This window comes from Chionomys nivalis, chromosome 7 (genome assembly GCF_950005125.1).
Source record: "Chionomys nivalis chromosome 7, mChiNiv1.1, whole genome shotgun sequence".
NCBI classification, from domain to species: Eukaryota; Metazoa; Chordata; class Mammalia; order Rodentia; family Cricetidae; genus Chionomys; species Chionomys nivalis.
In genome coordinates this window covers 102,112,683-102,137,835 of record NC_080092.1, presented here as the reverse complement: position 1 = coordinate 102,137,835, position 25,153 = coordinate 102,112,683, and the positions used below count along the sequence as shown (strand labels likewise).

General features: G+C 42.9%; 1 protein-coding gene across 2 annotated transcripts in view; it reads left to right on the top strand.

Annotated features, from left to right (window-relative positions):
• Positions 1–25,153, top strand: part of B3gntl1 (UDP-GlcNAc:betaGal beta-1,3-N-acetylglucosaminyltransferase like 1) — a 73,336-nt gene that overhangs the window by 2,604 nt on the left and 45,579 nt on the right. For both annotated transcript variants that reach the window (XM_057774428.1, XM_057774427.1), the window contains exon 4: positions 21,171–21,235. In XM_057774428.1, coding sequence (XP_057630411.1) covers positions 21,171–21,235 — 65 coding nt within the window. The remainder of the gene's footprint in view (positions 1–21,170; positions 21,236–25,153) is intronic.

The window sequence follows — 25,153 nt, the reverse complement described above, 5'->3', positions numbered from 1 at the left end:
TATTGTCTAGTGAAAAGTATCCTGGTAAAGAAAAGTATCTTGGTAATCTTTAGGTCTGGTGTTTAGGTCTGCTGCCTGCTGAGAATCAAATGGACCTTAGCTTCTGTCTGTCTTGTCTTGTCTGTCTGTCTCTGTCTCTGTCTCCTCTCTTTCTCTCTTGACAGGGTCTGACTGTATATAGTCCTGGCCGGCATGGAATCCGTATGTAGACCAGGCCAACCTTGAGCCCACAGAGATCTGCCTGCCCCTGCCTCCCTCCAGCCACTTTCTCATCCTTTGGTACGGATTGATTGCTGTCTCAGTGTCGTCCACTCCCAATGTGTAGCTGGAGCCTAATTCACGTGTAGGTTTTAGGAGGTGTGACCTTTGAGAGGTGATGGGGTCTTGCGGGTGGAGATTCATGATTGAGAATGGGGTTAGTGCTTCATAGAAGAGGCCCCAAATAGCCCTTGACACTTCTCTTATAACTTCAATGAGCCAGGAATCAGTCTTCACCAGATACCAAATCTGGTAGTGCATTGATCTTGGCTGTATGGCAGACTCATGAATTACTCTGGTCCAAGGCACTCACTGATGTAGTTCATGTCTACAGATGCGTTAGTTCTGGACATTTGATATCAACACAACCATAGTATGTACTGTTGTAACTGACTTAGTTCCTTAAGTACAGTTTTATTAATATTCATCTGTTTTATCAGTACTTTATTCCTTATTAGAGAATAATTTCGTTGCACAGATAAACTATGTTCTATTTATCCATTTCATCAGTTGATAGGCCTTTAGATTTGTGTACTTGGAAATTCTTTTCGCGGTGCCCATACAAATATTTGTGCACAAGTTTTTGTTTGAACACTGATTTTTCAACTCTTTGAGTATATGAGCGTTGGTTTTTTTTTTATAAATCCTTGAGCATATGCCTTATAATTCTATATTTATCATCTTGAAGAACTGCCAGACTGTTACTCTCACTGATTATACTATTTTACACTTTCCAGCTTACTCACATACACTGTCACTTGCTATTTTCTTTTGTTAGTACTATTGTAGCCATTCTGGTGAGTGTGAAGTGTGTGAAGTAACTCACGGTTTTGTTTGCATTTCCAAGTGGTTAATGATGTCAAGCCTTCCATGTACTCTGCTGATGTGTATCTTTGGAGAGGAATCTGTTCAACTCTTTGCTCACTGTTTACTTGAGTTTTTTTTTTTTTAATTTATTTATTATGTATATAGTGTTCTGGGCACAAGATCTCATTATAGATGGGTGTGAGCCATCATGTGGTTGCTGGGATTTGAACTCAGAACCTCCGGAACAGCAGTCAGTTCTCTTAACCTCTGAGCCATCTCTCTAGTCCAAGTCTCTTGTCTTTTCATTGCTGAGCTCTAGAAGCAGTATACATATGTGGCATACCAAAGCATTATTAGAATGTGTAATTATTTTCTCACATTTTGGGGGATTATCTTTTTATTCTTTTCTGGTAGTTAACCTTTGGTGCACAAAAGTTTACAACTGATGAAATCCAGTTTAGTTTTTCTTCATGGCGTGTCTTTTGGTGTCAGTATCTAAGACAACCATTGCTTGATCAAGGAAGTAAAGAAATTACTCCTTTGTTTTAGAGATTTTTATTCTTTTAGCTCTCATATTTAGTCTTTAATCCATTTTGAGTTAATTTTTATGAATGGCAGGAGAGGTAGGAGACTAAACATCTTTTTTGAAAAATCTGTAGATGTTATCTCGTTTCAACAGCATTCAGCATTTTTTCTTTCTCTTTTTTCTTTTCTTTATTTTTTTATATTTATGGGTGTTCTGCCTGCTTGTATGTCTATGCACCACATGAATGTGCCTGGAGCCCATGGAGACCAGAAGCGGGTGTCAGATTCCTGGAGACTAGAATTACAGACAGTTGTGAGCTGCCTCCTAGGTGCTGGGAATTGAACTTTGGTCCTCTGGAAGAGCAATCAGTGCTCTTAACCACTGAGCCATCTCTCATGTCATCTACAGCTTTCTTTCTTCCTTTCTGTGTGTGCACACGTGTGTGTGATTTTTCAAGACAGAGTTTCTCTGTGTAGCCCCAGCCATGCTGGAACTCACTTGTAGACTAGGCTGGTTTTAAACTCAAGAGGTCCGCCTGCCTCTGTCTCCAAACTGCTGGGATTAAAGGCATGCACCACCATGCCTGGCATCAACAGCTTTCTTTCTTTCTTTCTTTCTTTCTTTCTTTCTTTCTTTCTTTCTTTCTTTCTTTCTTTCTTTCTTCCTTCCTTCCTTCCTTCCTTCCTTCCTTCCTTCCTTCCTTCCTTCCTTCTTTCTTTCTTTCTTTCTTTCTTTCTTTCGTTTTTCGAAACAGGGTTTCTCTGTAGCTTTGGAGCCTGTCCTGGCACTAGCTCTTGTAGATCAGGCTGGCCTCGAACTCACAGAGATTCGCCTGCCTCTGCCTCCCGAGTGCTGGGATTAAAGGAGTGCGCTACCACCTCCCGGCTAACAGCTTTCTTAAGAGTATTTTTTCTCTAGAGAATTGTCCTGACATTCTTGTCAAGAACTAACTGACCACAGACGCACGAGTTTACTTTTTGTCTCTGTTCTATCCATTGTTTTCTGTCGCCATCCTTTGCCGGTACCATGTTTTTGGCTAGTATAGCTTTTCGTTAGGTTTTCTGATCATCTGTGTTGCGTATACAAGCAGATACTCAGCCATTGATATATATTCTCAGCCAAATAAATTGTTTTCTTAACTTCCTTCTGCTTATTTTTCTTATTGTTGATGCTGAAGATCTTATAGTTTTGCTTAACCTACTTATTAGCACTAATACTTTTTTCTTTTTAAAGATAGTGTAGTGTATTCACAGAGCCAGAGGTAGTCTTCCCTATGATTGGATCTTGGACTTGTGTGTGTGTGTGTGTTCATGTATGCGCATATTTGTGCCTTATAGCCCAGGCTAGTGGCCTGGAACTCACTATGTTGCCTAGGGTGGCCTTAAACTCATGATTTTTCTGCTAAGCATCCTGGGTATTGTGTTTATAGGTATGTGCCACCATGCCTAGCTCCTGGTTTAGTCCTCTTCTTTTTCTTGTTTAATTGCACTGGCTAAAATCTCTTATAACGTGCTGAAGTAGCAAAAGTAGACATCCTTATCTTTACCCTGACCTTACAGGGAAAGCTCACAATCTTCCTCTGTTGAGTATGGTACTAGCTAGGGGGATTTACTAGCGTTCTTTATTAAACTATGGGGTTTACTAGTAGCCTTTGTCGAACAAAGGAAGTCTTCTTGTATTGCATGTTTATCAACGGTACTATTTTTAATCACCAAAGGGGTAGGTGGGTTGGATTTTTGTCAAGTGATTTTTTTTTTTTTTTTTTTTTTTGGCATCAATTTGAGAAACTGATTTTTCTCCTTCACCATGTTGGCTTATATAATTACACTGATAACCATTGTTGAACCATTTTTGCATTATTTGGGTAAGTCCTACTCAGTCATTCTGTGTAATCTTTCTACTAGACTGCTGAATTCAGTTTCCTGGTGTCTTGTAAGAGAGTGTGTGTGTGTGTGTGTGTGTGTGTGTGTGCGCGCGCGCACATGCGTGCGCACATACATACATGGAGGCTAGATATCTGGTGTCATTCTCAATCTTATTTTTTGATATAAGGTCTCTCACTAAACCTGGTGTTCACTGGTTGGTCAAGAGTAGTTGGTGAACACTCTTCCTGTCTCTGCTCCTCCAGTGCTAAGATTATAGGTATATAACACCATTCTTGACTTTTTATGTGGGTGCTGGAGATACAAGCAGTCCCTCGTGTGTGTGACAAACACTTTACTAACTGAGCCGTTTCCCATCTCTCTCTTTTAATATTTGTTTATTTATTATGTATATAATATTCTGTCTGTGTGTATGCCTGCAGACCAGAAGAGGGCACCAGACCTCATTACAGATGGTTGTGAGCCACCATGTGGCTGCTGGGAATTGAACTTAGGACCTTGGGAAGAGCAGGCAATGCTCTTAACCTCTGAGCCATCTCTCCAGCCCTGTTTCCCACCTCTTGTTGAAAGTTTTTTAATTTTTTTTTTTCGAGATAGGGTTTATCTGTGTAGCTTTGGTGCCTGTCCTGGAACTAGCTCTTGTAGACCAGGCTGGCCTCAAACTCACAGAGATCCTCCTGCCTGTGCCTCCCGGAGTGTTGGAATTAAAGGCGTGCGCCACCACCACCCGGCCTAATTAATTTTTTTTAGACAAGCTTTCACTACATAGTTCTGGCTGGCCTGTAACTTGCTGTGTAGTCAAGCTGACCTAGAACTTCCAGATCCACATGCCTTTTCCTCCTGATTTCTAGAATTAAAGGTGTGAGCCGCTACACTCGGCTTTTATTAAGGGTTTCTGTGTGTGTGTTCATAAGGGATGTTGTTGTGTGGTCTCCAGTTCTTACACTAATTTTTGGTGGCTTTGATGGGAATTCTGACCTGTAGGACTGCTTAGGAAATGGGAAAGAATGGGACCAGTGTTAATTCTCCTGTTTGCTAGACTTCATTGACGAAGCCATGAATTAGATCCTGGGCTTATTTCTTTGCTTTATTTTCTTGAGTCAGATCTCTTGTTCCTGGGTCACTTTTTAGTTTGTACATCCAGGAGTTTCTTTGCTTCTCTCAGGTTACTGGCTTGCAGCATCCAGAGTGTCCACTTCTAGCCCTCTGAACCCTCATCAAGGCTGACAGTGATGTAACTTTCCTCATCCCAGTGATTTGCATCTTCTTTTTTCCCATCTAGCTATGTTGGTTACTTTGTTCGTTTCTTCATAAAAACATGTTTTTAAATTTTTTTATGTGCATTATGTGTCAGATATTGAAGTTACAGGTAGTTGTGAGCTGCCATGTAGATGCTGGGAATTGAACCTGTGTCCTCTGGAAGAGCAGTCAGTGCTCTTAACTGCTGAGCCATCTTTCCAGCTCCCCTAAAAACAGCATTTTTTTTTTTTAGTTGCTTCTTTTACTCTGTTGATTTCTGGCCATAATTGTTGTCTTGATTGATGGATTCTTTTATCAGTATAAAATGTTGGCTTTTATTTGTTTTCTTGTTTCTTGAAGTAATTTAAGAATAAAATCAATTTTGTCTGGTGTTTGTACAGTTACCTAACTTTGTGATTAGTGCATGGAATATCTTTTTACATGCTGTCTTTCAGCTTATGTGTGCATTTGGATCTTTTACAACGTTTAGAGGAGCTGTCCTTTTTTGGTTTTTCAAGACAAGGTTTTTCTGTATAACAGTTCTGGCTGTCCTCCAGAAGTTGCTTTGTAGACCAGGCTGGCCTTGAACTCACTGACATCTCACCAAGATCTGCCTGCCTCTGCCTCCCACGTGTTGGGACTAAAGGTGTGCGCCACCACCGCCCAGCTTTAGAGGAGTCATTTTTAAATTTACTGTTTTGTTTTGAGATAGGATCTTACTGTTTAGTTCAGGCTTGTGATTCTCTTGCCTCAGTTTCCCCAAAAGCTGAGACTGTAGATAATAAGCTGGCTAGATGACTCGTTTTTAAGAATTGTTCTGCCACTATTTACCTTTTAATTGAAGAGTTTTATCCATTTAAATATAATGTACTTCGTCTATAAGGACTTTTGCTGTTTTATTGCTGCTTTATAAAAGCCTTAAATCTCTTGTGTTCATTCCTCAGTCCTTTAATTCTGTTTTTTTGCAGGTGCTTGCTTGATTAGTGTTCTGCTTGATTTCTTTCTTATAGCCTGTCTCTGTGTTTGTAGTTAGTTACTGTAGGGATTACAATAGTCATCTTCAGTTTATCAGTCATCTGGGTCGAATTAATATCATTTCAGCTTCAGTTCCTCGCAGCTCTGAACAGCCTTACTTGAGGTTACAAAATTTACATCTTTGTTTTGTGTCCATAGAGGTACATTATAAACTGTGCCTATTGACAAAGATTTTGTTGTCTTACATACCATCCCTTCAGTTCTATTGCAAAATATAGAGATAAAAATAAGACAATGCCGTCTTGTATATTTGCCTGTGCCACAGTTTTATCAGTACTGTTCACATCCTTGGGCTTCATCTTTGAAGGGTAATTTTTGTTTGTTTTTTGTTTTTGTTTTTGTTTGAGACAGGGTTTCTCTGTGGAGCAGCCCTAACTGTCCTGGAACTAGCTCTTGTAGAGCAGGCTGGTCTTGAACTCACAGAGATCTGCCTGCCTCTGCCTCCTGAGTGCAGAGATTAAAGGCGAGCGCCACCACCACCTGGTAATTAAAAGGTTAATTTTGTAACAACAGTAATTTCTTGTTGTAATTTTTTTATTACTTTATGTGTATGTTTGGGAATCATGTGCATGCCTGGTACCCTTAGAGGCCACAAAGGTCATCAGATTCCTCGGGATTGGAGTTACTGACAATTGTCAGACACCTGTGTGTGCTGGGAATTGAACCCAGTACCTCTGGAAGAACAGCCAGTGGTCTTAATGGCAGAGTCATCTCTTCAGTGTCAACAGCTATAATTTTTATAGGTTATAATATTAATAATGTATTGCTTACATATTGTCTTATGCAGATGCCAGTGTATGAGTATGGGGGATGGTTTAGGTGCCATTGTACATGCCATAGCGACTGTATGAAGATCAGAAAACTTTCAGGACTTGGTTCTCACTTTGAATTCCAACCTCGCTGGCAAACAAGCTTCTGGATGATTCTCCTTTCTCTGCCTCCCATTGGGACATAGGAGTGCTGGGATTATAGATGGGAACCACTATAGATGGATGCTATAAAATAGTCCCACACTAGCTCAGAATTGAGTATAATAAAGGGTAGACTCACAGATCACAGTTCTCTGCATGAGCGGGGAGCAGGAACCAAATCTGACAGCAGAGAGAGGGAGGGGGAGGGGGAGGGGGAGAGGGAGAGGGAGGCAGCACAAGCTTTGCGTCTATGTTTATAGTCCCAAGTGGACTGGTTTCTTAAAGGCTCTTGGCTGAAGGAGTTCCCACAGCATACCACTGTATCTACCTTTTGTTATTTCTCTTTTATTTTTAAGAGAAGTAAACTTGCCAAACAGTAGTGGTGTAGGCCTTTAATCCCAGAGGCAGAGGAAGGTGAATCTCTGAGTTCAAGGCCAGCCTGGACTGCAGAGTGAGTTCTAGGACAGCCAGGACTGTTTCACAGAGAAACCATTTCTTGAAAAAATGGGGGTGGGGGGTGGGGAGAGATAGGGAGGGAAGGGTAAACTTTTCTGTGTTTCTTTTTAAAAACCTGAGTTGTTGCTTTGGGGATATTGGTAAGAGACTGAATTCTTTATCTTTATATTGGACTCCTCCAGTGCTTCCTTGGCGCTAGACTTTACTGGGGCTACAGCACCAGCAGGAGCAGCAGTGGTGGCAGCAGCCACAAATGCAGATGGATTAGTCAAGAATTGACCTTTGCAGAGAGTGGGAAGGTATTCTCGGTCTCCACAGACACAGCCAGGACCAATTTGTACCCTTTGGTGATAGAACATGACCTTGAGTCAACAGTCAGGTAAATGCCTTCCCAAAGAAGCAAGAATGCAGTTTCTTCTGTGATGTCAATCACTCTGGGGCTACCATTATTAAACACCTGCTGTTTGATCAACCCGAAGGGGAAGATGTTCCAAAGCATGCCTTTGCTGGCTTCCAGTTTCTGTCTTTATCAGCTGCATATCAATCAGAATTTCAGTAGTATTCCCAGGGATTTTAGTGTTAATGCTTAAAGCCTGGAGGAAGGTGCTCTTCTTGGACCCAAGACCAGTGTTCTGGGCTGCCACAATGACTTCACATGGGGTACCATTATAGGTGGCAGCTTACGTCTTTTTTTTTTTTTTTTTTTTTTTTTTTTTTTTTTTTCCGAGACGGTTTCTCCATAGCTTTTTGGAGCCTGTCCTGGAACTAGCTCTTGTAGACCAGGCTGGCCTCGAACTCACAGAGATCTGCCTGCCTCTGCCTCCCGAGTGCTGGGATTAAAGGCGTGCGCCACCACCGCCCAGCTAGCAGCTTATGTCTTATTGGCCAGCAGCATGCCCTTGATCTCATTGAGTTCTCTTTTCTTGGTGAATACAAAGCCCAAATCCCCTAGCAGTGAGGCAAAGAATCATGCTATTCTTGACCATCAGCACCACAGCCTTCCCTTGAAGAAATGTCATGTCTGTTGAATCCCACTTTATCTGCCCCACGATGAATCATTTTGGAAGATCATCCAAAAGTAAGAAGGTGATCTTGAAGAAGCAGTCGAGCTTTCAGGTTGCCCAGCCCTTCCTGGGTGTTAGGTCAGTGCATCAGAGGTTGCCATGGAAAGCTAAAAGATGATGTCACTCTAATGAGCAAACCTAACCAGGCACTGCATTTGGCTTTTTACATGGGTTTTTGGGGATCCAAAAAGTAAACAAAGAAGTAGAACACCCCATGTGATGGTTTATCCTGGTTATCAGTTTATTGGGTTTGCAACAACTGAAGAGCAAGTTGCCGTGCAGTCCTCGCGGGGTCTTCTTAATCAGGTTATTTGAAGTGAGAAGACTAGATATGGGTAGGTGGTAGACTACATAAAAGGAGGTAAAAGATGGAAACTTTGCTTTTTGCCTGGATCCTTAATGCTCACTGGCAAATTCACCTTACCTGTTACTGTTGAAGCTGCTACTGCTATCTTTCTCTAACATAAAATACAGCTGCTTTGATCCCAGTGTGGACTGAACACTCATATTCTCTAGGAATCGTCCAGGTCTTTAACTCCAGATTGGATTTCTGAGATACCCAGCTCCATGGACTACAGGATTCGCAGCCTCTCCAGTATGAGACAGTGTTGTACGGGACTAATGTCTGAACCCAACTACTGCCATTGTCAGGAGTTCTGTAGACTCTGCTCCCAAAAGGTCACCACAGGTGTGCCTGCTGACTTTTCCCCTTCCCTAATAGGAGGAGAGGTCGAACCCGTTCAGTTTCCCTTGCCAATGACCTGTGTGCAATTTTGGCCTAATTACACGGGCACTTGGGGAAGGGTTAAAGGCTATATGTGTGGAAGAACCAGGGGAAGGGCCTCTGTGCAGCCCTAGGGAAGCTGTCGTTCCTGCTGAGTGCAGACCTAGTGTGGCCACTTTAAGGCCAACTCCTGACCGTCACCCCTCACCCCTTTCTCTGTAAGTATGTTTAGTAAACTCGTCGGTTTTCCCAGGTGAACTTTGGTGAAATCATACCTCACTTTGTTGTTGGGAAGGGATTTTAGTAACAGCAATGGATAGACTACCCAGACATATAAATCAATCCAATAAATTTTCTTTTAGTATATATTCATTCTCTCTGTTCTGCTTTGCCCTTGAACTCTGATTAATACACCCTATAAGTGATAAGTCATTCCATTCTTGTAACTATGGAGTTTGTATATTCATGTTTTTGGCACTTTTTTCTGTGTTGTGAATTACTTGTTTTGGAGTTTGTTGTAATAGGAGCGGCGGGGCTGCGTCCCCGGCATCCGGCCGCCCGTATGGCTTATGCCCCAAAATAATTACACGGAAACTATTCTTTTAAACACTGCCTGGCCCATTAGTTCCGGCCTCTTATTGGCTAGCTCTTACATATTGATCTAACCCATTTTTAATATTCTGTGTAGTACCATGAGCTGGCTTACCAGGGAGAATCTTAACCTGCGTCTGTCTGGAGTGGGAGAATCATGGCGACTCTCTGACTCAGCTTCTTTTTCCCAGCATTCTCTTCTGTTTACTCCGCCTACCTAATTTTTGTCCTATTAAAGGGGCCAAGGCAGTTTCTTTATTACTTAACCAATGAAACAACAGATAGAAAGATGACCCACCTCCATCAGGAGTTTGTTTGGCTTCCTAAATGTTGCTTACTGTTTGAATGTGTCTGGGAGTTTCCTACCATTATCCTTCAGGCATTTTTTTCCTGCGTATTTATTTCCACCACTTGCAGCATCTACACCATGCTTAATGGTGTTCTTTGTTCTCTGTTTTGTTTTTTGTTTTTTCTCCATTTTTCCAAGTAGCAAAATCTTTATCCACCTCTTTCCAAGTTTCCAAATTCTCCAGGGTTTAATGTAGTCTTGGGTCTACTACTGAAAATCAGTTTCTGGTATTATATTTTGCAGCTTTAGGATTTTTATTTGGTTCCTTATTTTTAATTCTGCATTTTTATTAATGCTGTTTTGAACAATATGATATCTTTGTAGCTTTATTTCTGTGATTATGGCTTCCTTTGCATTGCATGTAATGTATTTGTACTGACTGCTCTGACTCTCAGCTCTAAACCTGATATCTGGCTTTTCGTACTGGAAGTTTCTGCTCTCTGCCCTTTGACCTGAGTATAGGATATGCATTCCTGTTTCTTTTCCTGGCTCTGTTTTCTTTTCTTTTCTTTCTTTGTTTTTTTTTTTTTTTTTTTTTTTTTTTTTTTTTTTTTTTTTTGGTTTTTTGAGACAGGGTTTCTCTGTGGTTTTGGAGCCTGTCCTGGAACTAGCTCTTGTAGACCAGGCTGGTCTCGAACTCACAGAGATCCGCCTGCCTCTGCCTCCCAAGTGCTGGGATTAAAGGCGTGCGCCACCACCGCCCGGCCTGGCTTCTATTTTCTACTGGAAAATGACAGTATAGATAACAGGCGTCTGGTTGCTGTTGATACCTCTCACCTCCTCAGAGGCAGGTACCTGAGATGACTTTCGTCTTGGATGGACGGTGGACCTCTTTCTCTGTCTGCACCTTCAGCTACAGTAACTGCTGCTTGCTGTTGTTTGTTTTTGTGACATTGTGGGGAATGAATTACTACAGAGACTAATCCAGTCAAATTTAGGCCCTATTTAGGGATAATTCCTGAGGTCAGTGTTTTTAGTGAAGACTCCTGTTCCCATCACCTCTGCAATATTTTAGGGCACCTAGGTCTGGGTATCACTGCACTCTTAAATGGGAGGTCTGTACCTCTGTGGTCTGTGCTGTGCTAAGCCTAATTCTCCTTGGACATTGTGATTGAATAGGAATGGTCCCCATAGGCTCATATATTTGAGTGCTTGGTCATTAGGGCGTGGCACTACTTGAGAGGGATTAGGAGGTGTGGTCTTTGAGTAGATGTGGCCTACTTGCAGAAAGTGTGTGACTAGGGGTGAGCTCAAGCCAGGCCCAGTGTTTCTCTGTCCATGCTGCCTGGGGATCCAGATGTAGAACTCTAGCTACCATGTGTGCCTACATGCTACCCTGCTTCTTGCCATGCTGATAATGGACTAAACCTCTGAAACCTTAGGGAAGCCCCAATTAAATGCTTTCTTTTATAAGAGTTGCCTTGGTCATGGTGTCTCTTCACAGCAATAGAACACTGATTAAGACAATCATTTACATAGTCCAGTCACAGTTCTGGGCTGCAGATAAGAGAAGCTCCTGTATGCCCAGACTTGCTGAATGAGCTGAGGGCTTATGGCTAACTGTACAGTAATCCCTGATGTCACCTCAGCTTGTCTCTCCCCATGGGATGCCAGCTCTGTGCTACAAGCCAAGATTAGGACACCCAAGGCCCCCAGTTTTCTCAGGAACACTACTGACAAGATAGAAAGAGCTTCATTCTATGGGCCTGGGAAACAGATGGGGGCATCCGATTGTCATTCAGGAGTTCGTAGTTCTCAGCCGGTTCACCCGGGACTTACTTTATACCAGGTAGCTGGGCCAGGATGAGAAGTGTGTGTACTGGCTAGTTTAATGTCAGCTTGATATGAGTTACCTGAAAGATTATGTTGGCTAGTTTTATGTCGGCTTGACACAGACTAGAGTTATCTGAAAGGAGGGAACCTCAATTGAGAAAACACCTCCATAAGTTCTGGCTGTAGGGCATTTCTTAATTAGTGATTGATGGGGAGGGCCCAGTCCATTGTGGATGGTGCCATCCTTGAGCTGTTGGTCCTGGGTTCTATAAGAAAGCAGGTTGAGTAAGCCAGTAAGCAGTACCCCTCCATGGCCTCTGTATCAGCTCCTGCCTCCAGATTCCAGCCCTGCTTGAGTTTCTGTCCCGACTTCCTCCAGTGATGGACTGTGATGTGGAAGTGTAAGCCAAATAAACCCTTTCCTCCCCAAATTGTTTTTGGTCATGACGTTTCATCAAAGCAGTAGTAACCCTAGTGGGGTATTGCTGTGACAGACCTGACCATGTGTTTTGGGGAGGGTTGTGGAAGGACTTTGGAACTTTGGGCTAGGAAAGCCATTGAGTGTTGAGAGCTCAGCGGCTGTTCTGTAGGAGCTGGGAAGACGAGAATGTCGAGAGCAGTGCAGAAGATGGGGGCCTGGTCTGTGAAGTTTCTGCGGGAAGCAAAGACTTTGCCAGGACTTTAGTGTGAAGCATCTGCAGTGTCTGGTCAGCAGGAGCTGAAGAATCAGCTGCGATTAACAAGGAACGAGAAACATTAAAGTTAAACCTTTGCTTTGCTGGAACAATGGATGTTGGTCAGTCGGGGCTGAGGAATCCGCTGTGATTAAGAAGAGACCAGCATCACTGAGGTGAAGTCTTCTGGGACGTGTTTGCTCAGGGTCAGCACAGAGAAGCTGACAGACAGGTTTTGCCAAGGTTTTACTCGGGCCGGCAACTGAACTTCATAGTGTTAGAGTCATCCAAGGTGGTCCTGGTTTTGAAGGCGTGAAGGGGACATGGAGAGCAGCTGAGGCTTGACACTGTGTGGCAGGGCTGGAGTCCCTGAAGAGATTCCAGGAGAGGCTGTTGGTGAAGATGCAGCCCAGTTGCAGCAGCAGACTCCAGCATTTTGGAGACGACCACCAAGAACCGCAGCAGTGGTTGAGTGGAATCAGCTGGAACCTAGAAGACGCGTTGTGTGTGATGCAGAGGGCAGAGTCAGAGACGTGACCCAAGCCCGTTGGAGGAGCACAGACGATCGTGAATCAGTCCTGGACATCGGATATTGAGATAGTTAAACTGTGGGGGTTTGGTTTTGCTTTGTTCAGATGTGACTGTGCCCTGGTTCTTCCCTCTTGCAGTAAGAGAGTATTTAATTTATTTTTTACAGGACCCCACAGTTGAGAGACTTTTGAATTTTAAAAGAAACTGGCTATTTTAAAGAGACTGATTTTTTTTTTTTTTTTTTTTTTTTTTTGCTTTTTCGAGACAGGGTTTCTCTGTAGCTTTGGTGCCTGTCCCAGAACTAGCTCTTGTAGACCAGGCTGGCCTCGAACTCCCAGAGATCCGCCTGCCTCTGCCTCCCGAGTGCTGGGTTTAAAGGCGTGCGCCACCACCGCCCGGCGAGAAACTGATTTTTTGTTTTGTTTTGTTATTTTTGAGAGAGGGTTTCTCTGTAGCTTTGGAGCTTGTCCTGGAACTAGCTCTTGTAGACCAGGCTGGCCTTAACAACTGCAACCTCCCTTTGAGTGTGTGCACCAGAGTCAGGACTTTGAGTGTGTGCTCTTACTTACACAATGCCCTCTGGCCTCTGCTAACATGAATCCACACATTTACACTTTGTCTTGTGTGGTTGTGAATCCACAGCATGTTGTCACTAATTCAGCTTATGGCTCTGTGAAAAGGATATGAACAAAAAGAAGAAAATTTTCATATTTCCCCATATGCCTTTTCCCAGTGTCCTCCTTTGCTTCATATAGATGCAGATTCCCATCTTACTATTTTCTTCTGCCTAATGGACTTCTGAAAACATTTCTTGTAGTGATTGTCGTGGGCTGTGGATCCTTTTAGATCGTATGTCTTTTTCTGGCAGCATGAATGTTGGCAGGTGGCTCTGATTAACACAAGTGTGATTTCTCTTCGTGCCTCTTTATTGGCTCCAATTCTTCCCCTGAGGGTGCCCCTCCCCCAGCCATCTTGAAGCTCTCTGCCTATCTACTGTCCCCTCCCTTCCTTCTCCCCTTCTCTCTTTTTTTTCTTTTCTGCCTTTACTTCTCCTCCTTCCATGAAGTTCATTTCTCCTTTGTTGTGTACAGATGTGAATTCCCTGAAGGACCCTGGCTGTACGGCCCTCTTCTTACCCAGTTTATACAGTTTAGAATCCTGGGGTGAGATTAGCAACTTTATTGAATCACCACCTCCTCTACCTCTTGTTAGATTGTCACACACTGTTATGGATTTTTTACATAGATAATTTAATTCTGATTAGATACTATACATTTGTTTTGGTTTTTATTTCCTAATTTTTACTTTGGTCTTTTGCTTGGCATGAGGAATCTAGAAAGATATTATGAAATCACATTCATGATGGCAGAGTCCTGACTGCTCCTGACTTGGGAGGAAGCAAGTGATCACTTGGTAGCCAGCTAGAAGCTGGGATGTGAAAGAGACTTACTGCACTTGTCCCACCATACACCTGTAAGAGGCTTTCGTTTTGGCCACCAGTTAGCTCCCAAACCATGACACAAAGACTTCTTACTATTTATGAATATTCGGCCTTATCTTATGCTTGTCCCACTAGCTCTTATAACTTATTGCAACCTGTTTTTCTCCATCTACATTTTGCCTTGGGGCTTTTTACCTTTCTTGTATTCTGTATGTCCTACTCCATGACTGGCTGGCCCCAAGAGTCTCCCTATCTTTCTCTCTTGTTCTCTCTTCTTCACTTTCTCTGAGCCTAGATTCTTCCTCCTGTTTATTCTCTGTCCACCAGCCGAGCCTATCCCTCTACTTCCTAGCTATTGGCCATTGAGCTTTTTTTTTTTTAGACTACCAGGTGCCTTAGGCAGGCAAAGAAACACATCTTTACATTGTTACACAGATGCAGCATAAACAAATATAGCACAGCTTTACATAGTTAAAGTAATAGTCCGCAACACAAACAAATGTAACAAACACACCTTTGCCAAGTTAAATAGTCGCCAGCAACTGCCCTCCTCCCAGTGACCCCTCCCAGTTATTTTTTTTTTACAAATAAATGTATGTTTTGGTAAGTTACAATTTATTCTTTCTTCCTTAGAGATTTTGTCATTATGATATAGTTAATCTTCGAAGCTTGTTGAGGTTCTGTTATCCTGAAACTCTTATGTTACTTGTTTTGCAGTGTTGACAGTATTGTAAATATGCAACTCACAGCATAATGTATTTGGTGTTGACTCAGAAGGAGCAGCTACCCTGGGGCTGGATTTCCTGAAAGTTAGAACCTCCTAGAGCCTTGGACCATATTGTTTCTGTGGCATTGGTTTCTACTCACATGCTGTTTTGCCTTCATTTCCCTTTGAAATTTTTTTCTTCTTACATGTTCCTTTTCAGTTTTCTGAAACTACTATTTAAAGTAATCTTTCTGCCTGGGGTATAAATGGTAATGTACTTAAGATTCCTACTTGTCTGCAGTGCCTTTTTAAGTCATACTTAGTTTGGCTGGACAAAGAATTCCAGTGGCAAAATAATTTTTCTGGTAATTGTAAAGGACTCACCTCGTTACCTTCTGGTGTGGCATCCACACTCTTGTTTTTTTTTTTATTATTTATTTACTGTTTTGTTTTGTTTTTCGAGACAGTTTCACTGTATACCTCTAGCTATCCTGGAACTCACTTTGTAGACAGGGCTGTCCTCAAACTCAGAGATCCGCCTGCCTCTACCTCCCCGAGTATTGGCATACGCCACTACCACTTGACCCCAGAGTCTTGTGATTTTGAAGATACCTTCTTTGAAAGATACCTTAAAATGTGGTTAATACTTTCACTTTTAAAATCTTCTGATGTTGGATCAAGGTTATTGTTCGTCTTTCCCTTCGTTTTCAACGTTGAATGATTTTCCATGTAGTCTTTCTTCTCATGTGATAAGTCAGGGACTCTAAGGTCTTAGATTTGGAGAGTGTGCTGTTGGGGAATATTATTTTAAGATGTGTTGCTTTTGTTTATGCTGCATTTGTTTAACTCTGTGAAGCTGTGATTCTCTGCCTGTCTAAAACACCTGATGGTCTAATAAAGAGCTGAACAGCCAATAGCAAGGCAGGAGCAAGGATAGGTGGGACTGGCAGGCAGAGAGGATAAATAGAAGGAGAAATCTGGGCGGAGAGAGGAGTAAGAGAAAGAGAACAAGGAGAGGAGGGCACCGGGGCCAGCCACCCAGCTACACAGCAAGCCATGGAGAAAGAAGCAAAGGTATACAGAAATAGAGAAAGATAAAAGCCCAGAGGCAAAAGGGTAGTTGGGATAATTTAAGAAAAGCTGGCAAGAAACAAGCCAAGCTAAGGCTGGGCGTTCATAAGTAATAATAAGCCAGCGTGTGATTTATTTGGGAACTGGGTGGCAGGCCCCCTAAAAAGCCAAGAGAGTAAAATATCCTACAATAGTGTGCCTCAGATAGTGCTTTAAGATTAGAAAAGGGATAGGTCAGGTCATCTGTAGTGACAGATGGATCTTCTTTGGCTAGTTCTTGTTAATAGAAAATTTAATTGTTTTTAAACTTTTTAATTTATGGTGGGTGTGAGTGTGAGGGCACAAGTGCATAGTCGGAGGTTGATGCTGTCTTTCAGCCTTATGAATTCTGGAACCACACTCAGATCCTCAGTGTTGGTGGCAAGCACCTTTACTCATTAAGCCATTTTACCATCGCTGCACTATTTTTTTTGCTTCAGGTGTAGAGCTGGTAAGTTACTTGCCGAGAGACGGTTACTTGTATCCAGTGTTGCTGCATTTGGAACATCTGTGATACTTTAAAGCACCTGGTACCCCTGTTCTCACAGCGTCTGTCTGGAATAGAGTCCTGTTTCAGCACTGGAAGTGGTAGAAGTATTCCAGGACCTCTGAGAAAAACTTAGGGTTGAAAGCCACTTCTCTAAAATATCAAGAGTAGCATGCTGTCTTAGCCAAGTTTCTGTTGCTATGATGAACACCATTAACAAAAACATCTTGGGGAGAAAAGGGTTTATTTCACCTTATAACATACAGTCCATCACTGAGGGAGTCAGGGCAGGAACTCAGAGTAGGAACCTAGCGGCAGAAATTAAAGCAGATACCATGGAGAAACACTCCTTACCTGCTTGTACTTCCTGGTTCAGCAGTTCGCTGTCTTATACACCGCAGTACCACCTGACCTGGGGTGGTATCACCTACAGTAGGCTGAGCTACATCAGTGATCAGCCAAGAAAATGCCCCACAGGCCAATCTGATGGAGGCATTTTCTCAGTTGAGGTTCCCTTTTCTCTAGCTTATGACAAGTTGGGTGTCAAACCAGTACACACACACTGTTCCCATTTTGTTTACCTTGTCCAGATGGGGTAGCTCATACAGCTCTAGTGTATTCTGAGGGCAGGCAGGGTTCCCGTTAGAAAACAGCTTGTGACAGCCTGGGTGCCTAGGACCTGCTGCTGCTAGGACCGACTTAGATCCAAGCCTGGTCTCTCAACAGCTTCCTTTGGGACTTTGGGGTACAGTTGTGTGGATGGAAGGTGGAGGGAACAAGTGGTGTGGGTGTACTTGTTATAATCTGGTGGCTGTCGGGAAGAGGAATAAGAGCAAGACACAAACCTTGCCATTACCAACCTGGTGCTGCACGGCTCCTTTCTGCTAGTGTTGCGTCCAGATGATTGCTTTCAAGAACATGGATAATATGGATAATAATGATGATCCTGTGGCCTCAGGTCACCTAGTGCTGTTTCCTTCCTTTCTTTCCTCACTACCTCTCATCATGTAGTCCAAGGTGGCATCAGCCTTGAGTAACCCTCCAGCCTCAACCTTCTGGTATTATAGGCCTGTGTTACCATGTTTGCTTTTCTCGATTTTTAGAGTGTATATCACCATGAACTTATATAGTTCCTATTTCATTCTTGGGAACCGGGGCTGTCATGGTTTCCCTCCCAATATCCAGACATCTAGGTAGCATGGAATACTGGGCCACAGTGTCTTCAGGACCTTAGGCCAAGCTCAGTCCTCAGGAAACAGTTTGCCAGCTTTCTGAAAGGAGCGTATACTTCGCACCCTCCCAGTCTGAAAGCCTGCCCTGCTGATGTTACTTCCTTTTTCTGTCCCCGCAGTTTAGTTCATCTTGTGTTTGTTATTCTGGGTGAAGTACAGGGTAGATGTAAGCAGCTGAGGTCAGCTGCCAAGACTCAGCTGAACCTGTTCTGTCAGGACGAACCCAAGTGTTGCCTCATCATGGCTGTTTGAGGAAGCAGAATGGCGTGAACAATTCTTAAGACAGAATTTAAATAAAACTACTTCCTAGGGCAGAAGAGACGGCTCTGTCTGTAAAGTGTTTGTCTTACAAGCATGAAGCCCCAAGTTTAATTCCTAGAATTGTGTCAAAAAGCCGGGTGTGGTGGCTTGTTTGGAGACAGGCAGATCCCGGGACAGCCAACTGAGCCTGTTTGGTGACATCCAGGTCTGTGAGCGACCTTGTCACACAGAAGATGCTAACATCTGGGGTGGTACAGTTCCAGCAGGCTCTTTCCCCACTCATCCAACCCTAACGTCTGGAAAATCTTAATATCTTCTGGAAATTATTTTCTAGTTTTATTATCTTTGAAGTAGAAAACTGTATAGGTTATCACAGAATATATGTTTCAACTTCTGAAATTCTGAAATAATGAATTTGTTTTTGAAACTAAATATTCCTTGATATACTTAAGAGAGGGGTTTTGCAACCTCTGTCAATGAATAGAAAAGGCATTTTGGTACTGATGTTCATTGTTTCCACTGTGAAAACAGGTTTTGTCTTTCATAAAACACAAATGGCTTGTCACTGAATGCATCTATGACAAGGACATTATAGAACGAAGAACCCTAGGTGAAGTGCTGGGAGATGACATCACCTCATTGTCTCTGGGAAGTGAATGAGAATTCATGGCAGTTCTGTATGGCACAGTGGAATTTAGTTGGCTCTTAGGAAAGACATGTTTTCCTGTAATGCGTTAAGTAGAACGTGTTACCTTCGTCTTTAGCTAGCATAAATTCGAAGGTTCTGTTTTCAGGAGTGCTGGGTTATTTGCAGTGGGGAGGACTCATTTTTTCGTAACATTCTCATAACAACAGGAATGCACTTCATCATGTGACTTTTTACTAAGGGCAGAGCGAACCACAGCCCACTGCTCCTCTTCCAGGAGTGAGGAATGTTAATATCTCCATGGAGCTAGGTTTTTCCTGTTGGAACCATGGCAACCAGCTGCCCTTACAAAGGGACTGGCCTCCCCAAACATGGAACCCCCACGCACAAACATTTGACTTTCTTCAAGGCTGTAATATTAGAGCAAATTCCTTGTCTTTGCCAAACATAAGATTCATTGTGAGAATATTCTAGCATTACACGGATTCAGTTTTTCTTAAAATCTGACTTTCCATAAGCAACTTTTGTAGCAGAATTCTGTTAATTTCAGTGTGCTTGTGAGGAGTGTCATCTTGTTTTTGAGGTTCTTGGGAGGGTTTTATCCTGTGTGCTTGCCCTGAGCCACAGGGATGGCTGGAGTTTCCTGGTGGTGGCAAACCTATCTCACAGTAGGAGGCATCACGTTCCTCTTGGTCGTTTCCCCCTTTGCTTTTATTTATGCCTATAGTTCATCAGAATCTGGTGCCGTTGCTAACTGGTTTGGACCAGCCAAATTCTAGGGATTAAGGGTAGAAATGAAACTGCTGTTTGGTATGAACCCTGCAGAAATATGCTGCTTTGGGTTGGATCTTAGGGGCGTGAGTGAACGGGGCAGCTTCCCCTTATCTTGTGTCTTGCTTCTGAGTTATATCATTCCCCTCCCCCTTGGGGGGGGAGGGGGAAGGGAGGTGCAACTCTTGTATTAACAGACTTTCTTTATAGCGGAAAGTCGAGAGTGTCATAGTTAGCTCTAAATGCATGTTAGGGTGGTGTTCCCTCAGGACTGACAACTTTCTTCAGCTTGTCTTAACTTCAAATGCCAAAGAGATTTATTGTCTCAACTCTGTCCACATCTGTTTTGCGTTGCGTGACTTTTCTCAGTGACATCAAGACTTGTAACGATCTGGTTAACGTGATTCAGGTGTTGGTCGTCTCTTTTCTAGGAGTAGAGTTCTCGTCCTTAAAGCCCCATTAGTGCCCTCTTCTGGACTGAACACCTTTTAATGGATCTGCCTTTAACACCCAGGCTGAGCTCCTGTCACTTTCTGCATGGGGCCCCAAATTTCCAAGCCTTTGCAACTGTCTTTCCCATAGGGCAAAGTTGAGCCGCATTAGCCCAACTGTTACCCCTCCAGAAGTGGTTTGTTCTTTCATCCAAATCACTGCTACACCCAAGTCACCAGGTGCTCTCCAGTGTTTGCCCTGCATTGTTCCATTTCGTGTTTATATCAATTATAGCACAGTTCTCTCTGTAATGCTCTTTGTGGTGATTTTATCTTCCAAACTCCTGTGTGTTTTCAGCACCATTCACTTAGTTGTCACTGGATGTTTTTGTTTGCTTTGGTTTTTATGTCTTGGTTGTAATATCTTTGAAGGAAACTTTTTAAAAATATATATACTTTAATATCTATCCCCTAGGGATAAGGCATCCCTCATCCTTCAGCTCCTGAAGCCCAGGCTAACCTGGCCTCTCCATCCAGGACAAGCACTTTCCTAGCTCTTAAGCCCAGGAGGACCTCTTTGCTCCGAGTTCTCTGTCCCCTGCAATCTCTGCTCTGGGTCTGAACTCTTTGCTCAGTAGTACAGTAAGGATCACCTACGAATCTGTGTGAAACCCTGGACTCTTCCCACTGTCAAATAAGTTGTTTTTTTTCTAATATGCATTTAGTAACCCCAGCTGTGGGCTTTTAGGATGACTAATCATGACTAAATAAAATTCTCTTGGGTCTGTAGTAATTAGTGTTTGCTACAGTCAGAGCTGAATCTTCATGCTCGGGCAATGACCTGGGTTGGGTGGATGCACATTCAGGTGTCACAGACGTTAACAGTCGCCTCACCTTACTAGGGACACAGCTAGCCACCCTTGAAGTATTCAAATTGAGGTATTTGCCAACCAGTCACACATAAGTAGGCTCTGTGCTTCTCCTGTGCAAGCAGACTTTTTGACTTTCCCCGAGGATATTTTACTTTTACTTTAGTGTTGTTCTAGGTGTCTGTCGTCACTTAATCCTGGCATTCTCTGCTCTCATCAGTGAGCATGGGCATTACTTTCTCTTTCCCTTCCTTTCATTCCTTCAAAATTATACCTGAAGTTTTTCTAGTAGTGTCAAGTGACCTTAGCTTTCTTGGAGTGTAAAATATAGTTTTATGCTCTTGAACATTGAATTCTAAAAGAGCTGCTTTCTCTTTTTTTTTTTTTTCTAACAGTTGGATATTCTAAAAACCAAGCAATTGCACAGAGCACCGGGTCTTACCTTTGCTTTTTGGATTCAGTAAGTAGCTCCCTGTTTTGTTTATATAATGGCTTTGTGTAATATTGACCAAATAATGATTGTGAATTTTAGTATGGTTCTTAAAAATAAATTTGTCGACACGTTATGATGAATCTCAAAAGTCAAGTTTAATAGGTTGTTGCTATATACGCTGCCGTAACAATTAACACTAGTAAGATCATTTACAAATGTGAAACGGGACCACAGAGAATATAAACAACATTAACATAAGCACAGTACTAGCAAGCATGATCTTAAGAGATTAAAGACACGGAAACAGGTCATGACAGCTAGAGGAAAACATGAAGCGGATTCGTGGGTGGGAGTCAGGAGTGGACCTAGCGGTGACAGGTAGGCTTACACAGAGTTTCAAATCAGTCAAAGTTATATTAAACTTTTAATTTGTAATCAAATTAGCAAGATACTTCCACAAAGTAAGTTTTCAAAATGTGAGTGTGAATTGGGACCACACTGATAGCGTGATTATACATTTTATTCAAGAACTTAAAATGCTTGTGCTCTTGACTCCTGATTTTCACAGTTGTTCATTAGCAGAAATTAGAAGCCGGTTACTGTGTGCTAGCACTGATGGAGAACACTGGCAGACCGTCAGAACTGTCACCTTTATGGGGCATCCTCGGGAATAGGACACTTAGCTGCTGCGGATGAACAGAGACTGTATACAAATTGTGCTGTGCTTAGAAACCCTGACAGACTAAAGCAAAGCAAATCAGTTTGTCTTAAACAAATACAACTTTTATGTATCTAAATTATTCCATAAGTTGGGTCCCTGGCTTCTTAGAAACATGCATACCAGGGCCCATGATATGTTGGCCACTGGTTTATACAGCAGTTACAAGTTTTGTTTCTGTCTCTCATTGGTTACTGCAGGTCCATGGAGGTAGGAAGGTCACATAGGCCAGGAGATGCAGCCTCCCTTTCATGCAAGGGACAAGAGGAGAACTGACCCACGGGGTTACCTTGGGAGGTCTGACATTTTGAAGTCAGAGTTCTGCATAATGTTATCTTTATTGTATTTAGACAGCACGCTTGTAACTTGTTGAAGGCAGATGTTGCCAGTTGGATGAGGAAGTGTCTCTGTGATTTTTGTATTTGACCTATCTGTTTTAGGGTGAGGTTATTTATAAAACAGCTTTGGTATTAGCCATGCAGAACCCACTTCAGCTTTAGGAAGCAAGTGGGGACTGTGGCTGTCTTTGGCCCACTGCGTGTGTCTGGCAGAAAAGGATTTATGTGGACTGCTGCTCTGCTGAGCTTTACCCTCAAGTTTTTGGCTCCACCTTCAGGTGCTTAGTTGTTCCCTTAAGCTGAAAACAGAAAGCAAGCTGTTCATTCTGAGCCTTTGTGTAACTAGCTCTGGAAGCCATGACAGACAAGGAGGGGAGGGAAAACGGGGACCTGTGTCTCATATCTCACACCTGTCTCTTTGGTTAGTTTTCTCTTGCCTTATAGCTAGCTCCATGCAGGGAACTACAAATTTTCATGTGAGTCTATAACTTAGGTGGACTCTTGTTATTTTTAAAACAGGAGTTACACCGGGCGGTGGTGACATACGCCTTTAATCTTAGCATTTGGCAACTCCCCATTTGTGTAGCCAAGTAGCACAGTGTCTGAATTGGCCATCTTCTTGAGGGGTATGAGCCCATAGCCTGGGATTCATGCTACTCCAGATAAGGACTGCATTGGATGGTGAATCCTAGCAGAGGCCTGCAGAGTTGCAGGGCTGCAGAGATTCAGAGCTGAGGACAGAGCTCCTTCATCCTCCTCAAAGTTCTTTGGATGGAACGAACTGAAAGAGATGAAGTAGGACCACAGATATGTGGGAAGCCCAGCACACATGCGGTCACGTCCAGCCTAAAGTGATCCCAGGTTTATATGTTCTTGCTGTATAGGAGGCTAGGGAGTATATGTAGTTTGAGAGGAACGGAGGTAACATGTGGGAGAGCGTCTACTTTGAAGAATAGTCACTGGGCCAGTGCATATTGTTTGGCCCACAGAATAGCAGTGGATTGCCTGTGATTTGCTGTGCCGCTATCTGTCTGGTATGCCGACATCCCGTAGCTTCTCCATCAGAAAAGTTTTATGCGGAATCCTCCGGGAAGGAACCACAGGTGCTGGAGTTGTACAGACAGGAGCTTTAGAGAAATTGAACCACAGTGGGACTCACTGTCTGAGGCTCCAGCAGGTCAGGGCCTGACAGCACTGATAGGGAAAACCTAACAGGTCGGAGTGATGTGAGTTTACAAGCCCTTTGGCGTATGTAAATCACCAAACACTGTTTTTCAGAACAGGCTCAGGAGGTGGCTGGGATTGTACATTAGTCCTCCATAGTTCAGTCCATAAGGTTACGCCTGACAGGAACTTTCTTCCTAAGTTTTCACATCCCATCCAAACGCCAAACTCAGGCAGACTTAGTGTGTGTGTCCTCCGTGGCATTTGTTGGTGTCCCCAAGGCCTTTCTGCACTTAAGCATATCTTGATCAGACTTCACAGGAAGCCTGTCTGTCATTCTCAGTTCTCTCGACTAGCAGGATTTCACCGGCTATCTTTATGTCAGAATAGAATGGGATTTCATTCTTACTTAATGCTTTTTTAAAGTTAAAAAGTGTGTGTGTGTGTGTATATATATCATGGTATAGTTGCCCAAGGAGGCCAAAAGAGGATATTGGGTCCTGAGGAGCTGGAGTTACAGGTGGCTGCAAGTCATTTGATATGTTGGTGCTGGGAATTGAACTCAAGTTTTTAGAAACACAGAAAGAGCACCTGACCGTCTTTCCAGGCCCATAAATACTCATTCTATGAGGCTTCCAGTTTCTTTTCTCAGGCTGCCCCGTCATTCCATAGTGATGATTCCCTGTTCATAATTGTGGAATTTGAGCCCCTCTGGGAATTTTATGCACATCCAGGAATGCCAGTAATGAAGGTTCAAATCATCTTCTCTGAGACCTGCAGGTGATGTTCCTTGGCATGAGCCCTGAGGTGGATGCACTCTGCTTTCACAGTCGGTGCTGACAGCATCTTGGACTTGGTCTGTTAGTCTCTCCATTACAGTCCAAGTGCCAGCTGATTCTTATTAACTGATCAGAGTGGTCCTGCCCACAGAGGGAGTGGGAGCCTGCAGGTCAAGTTTGACTTCCATGAAGCGGAAACTGTCCCCTGCAGTAACACTTCTGACTCTTTATTGAAGCTTTATTGAAGTTCTTCTTTGCTTTCATTTAAAAAAACAAAACAAAGCTTTCCATTCTCTAGCCTCTGGGCTACCTTATTTTTCTGGTGGCTTCAGGAAAAAAAAAAAAACCTTATTTATATTACTGGTCACCGTGGTCTGTAAAGTTTAGTACCTGCTTCTCTGTTAACTCTTTGGATTGAGTCTCTGTTCATCTTCCTTAGCTTCCAGCCATTTGGTCAGGCCAGTGAGTGTATTGATTGCATTCTCTCTTTGCTCTTACTGTAGTTGTTGACTCTTAGCAGCAGAAGTGATAGAAATCATATTTAAATATTCTTTAGGCTCTTGAGAGCCAAGAAGTACTGACCATTTGTGCTTTTTGTATAGATCCCTGAACTACAAAATTAGTCTTGGTTAATTCCATGTGTATTAGGAAGAAACCAGAAGTTGAACAGTAAAGTCGTGTGTGTGTGTGTGTGGTCATGCATGTGTGTGTGTGCAAGAGAGGGGATAGGAGAATTGGTCTCAATCCACTGATAAAATGCTCCTCACTCAGATTCACCTTCACAGATATAAGCATCTTGCCTCTTTTCCGGGCAGCCTTTAGGCCAGTCAAGTCAAGACATAGAATTAATCGTCACGTGTGTGTCCACCCTTTGCTAACCTGGCACACGTACACCTCTCCTTCCACAACACCTGGGTCCAGCCAGAATTAGGTGGTTCTGTAATAC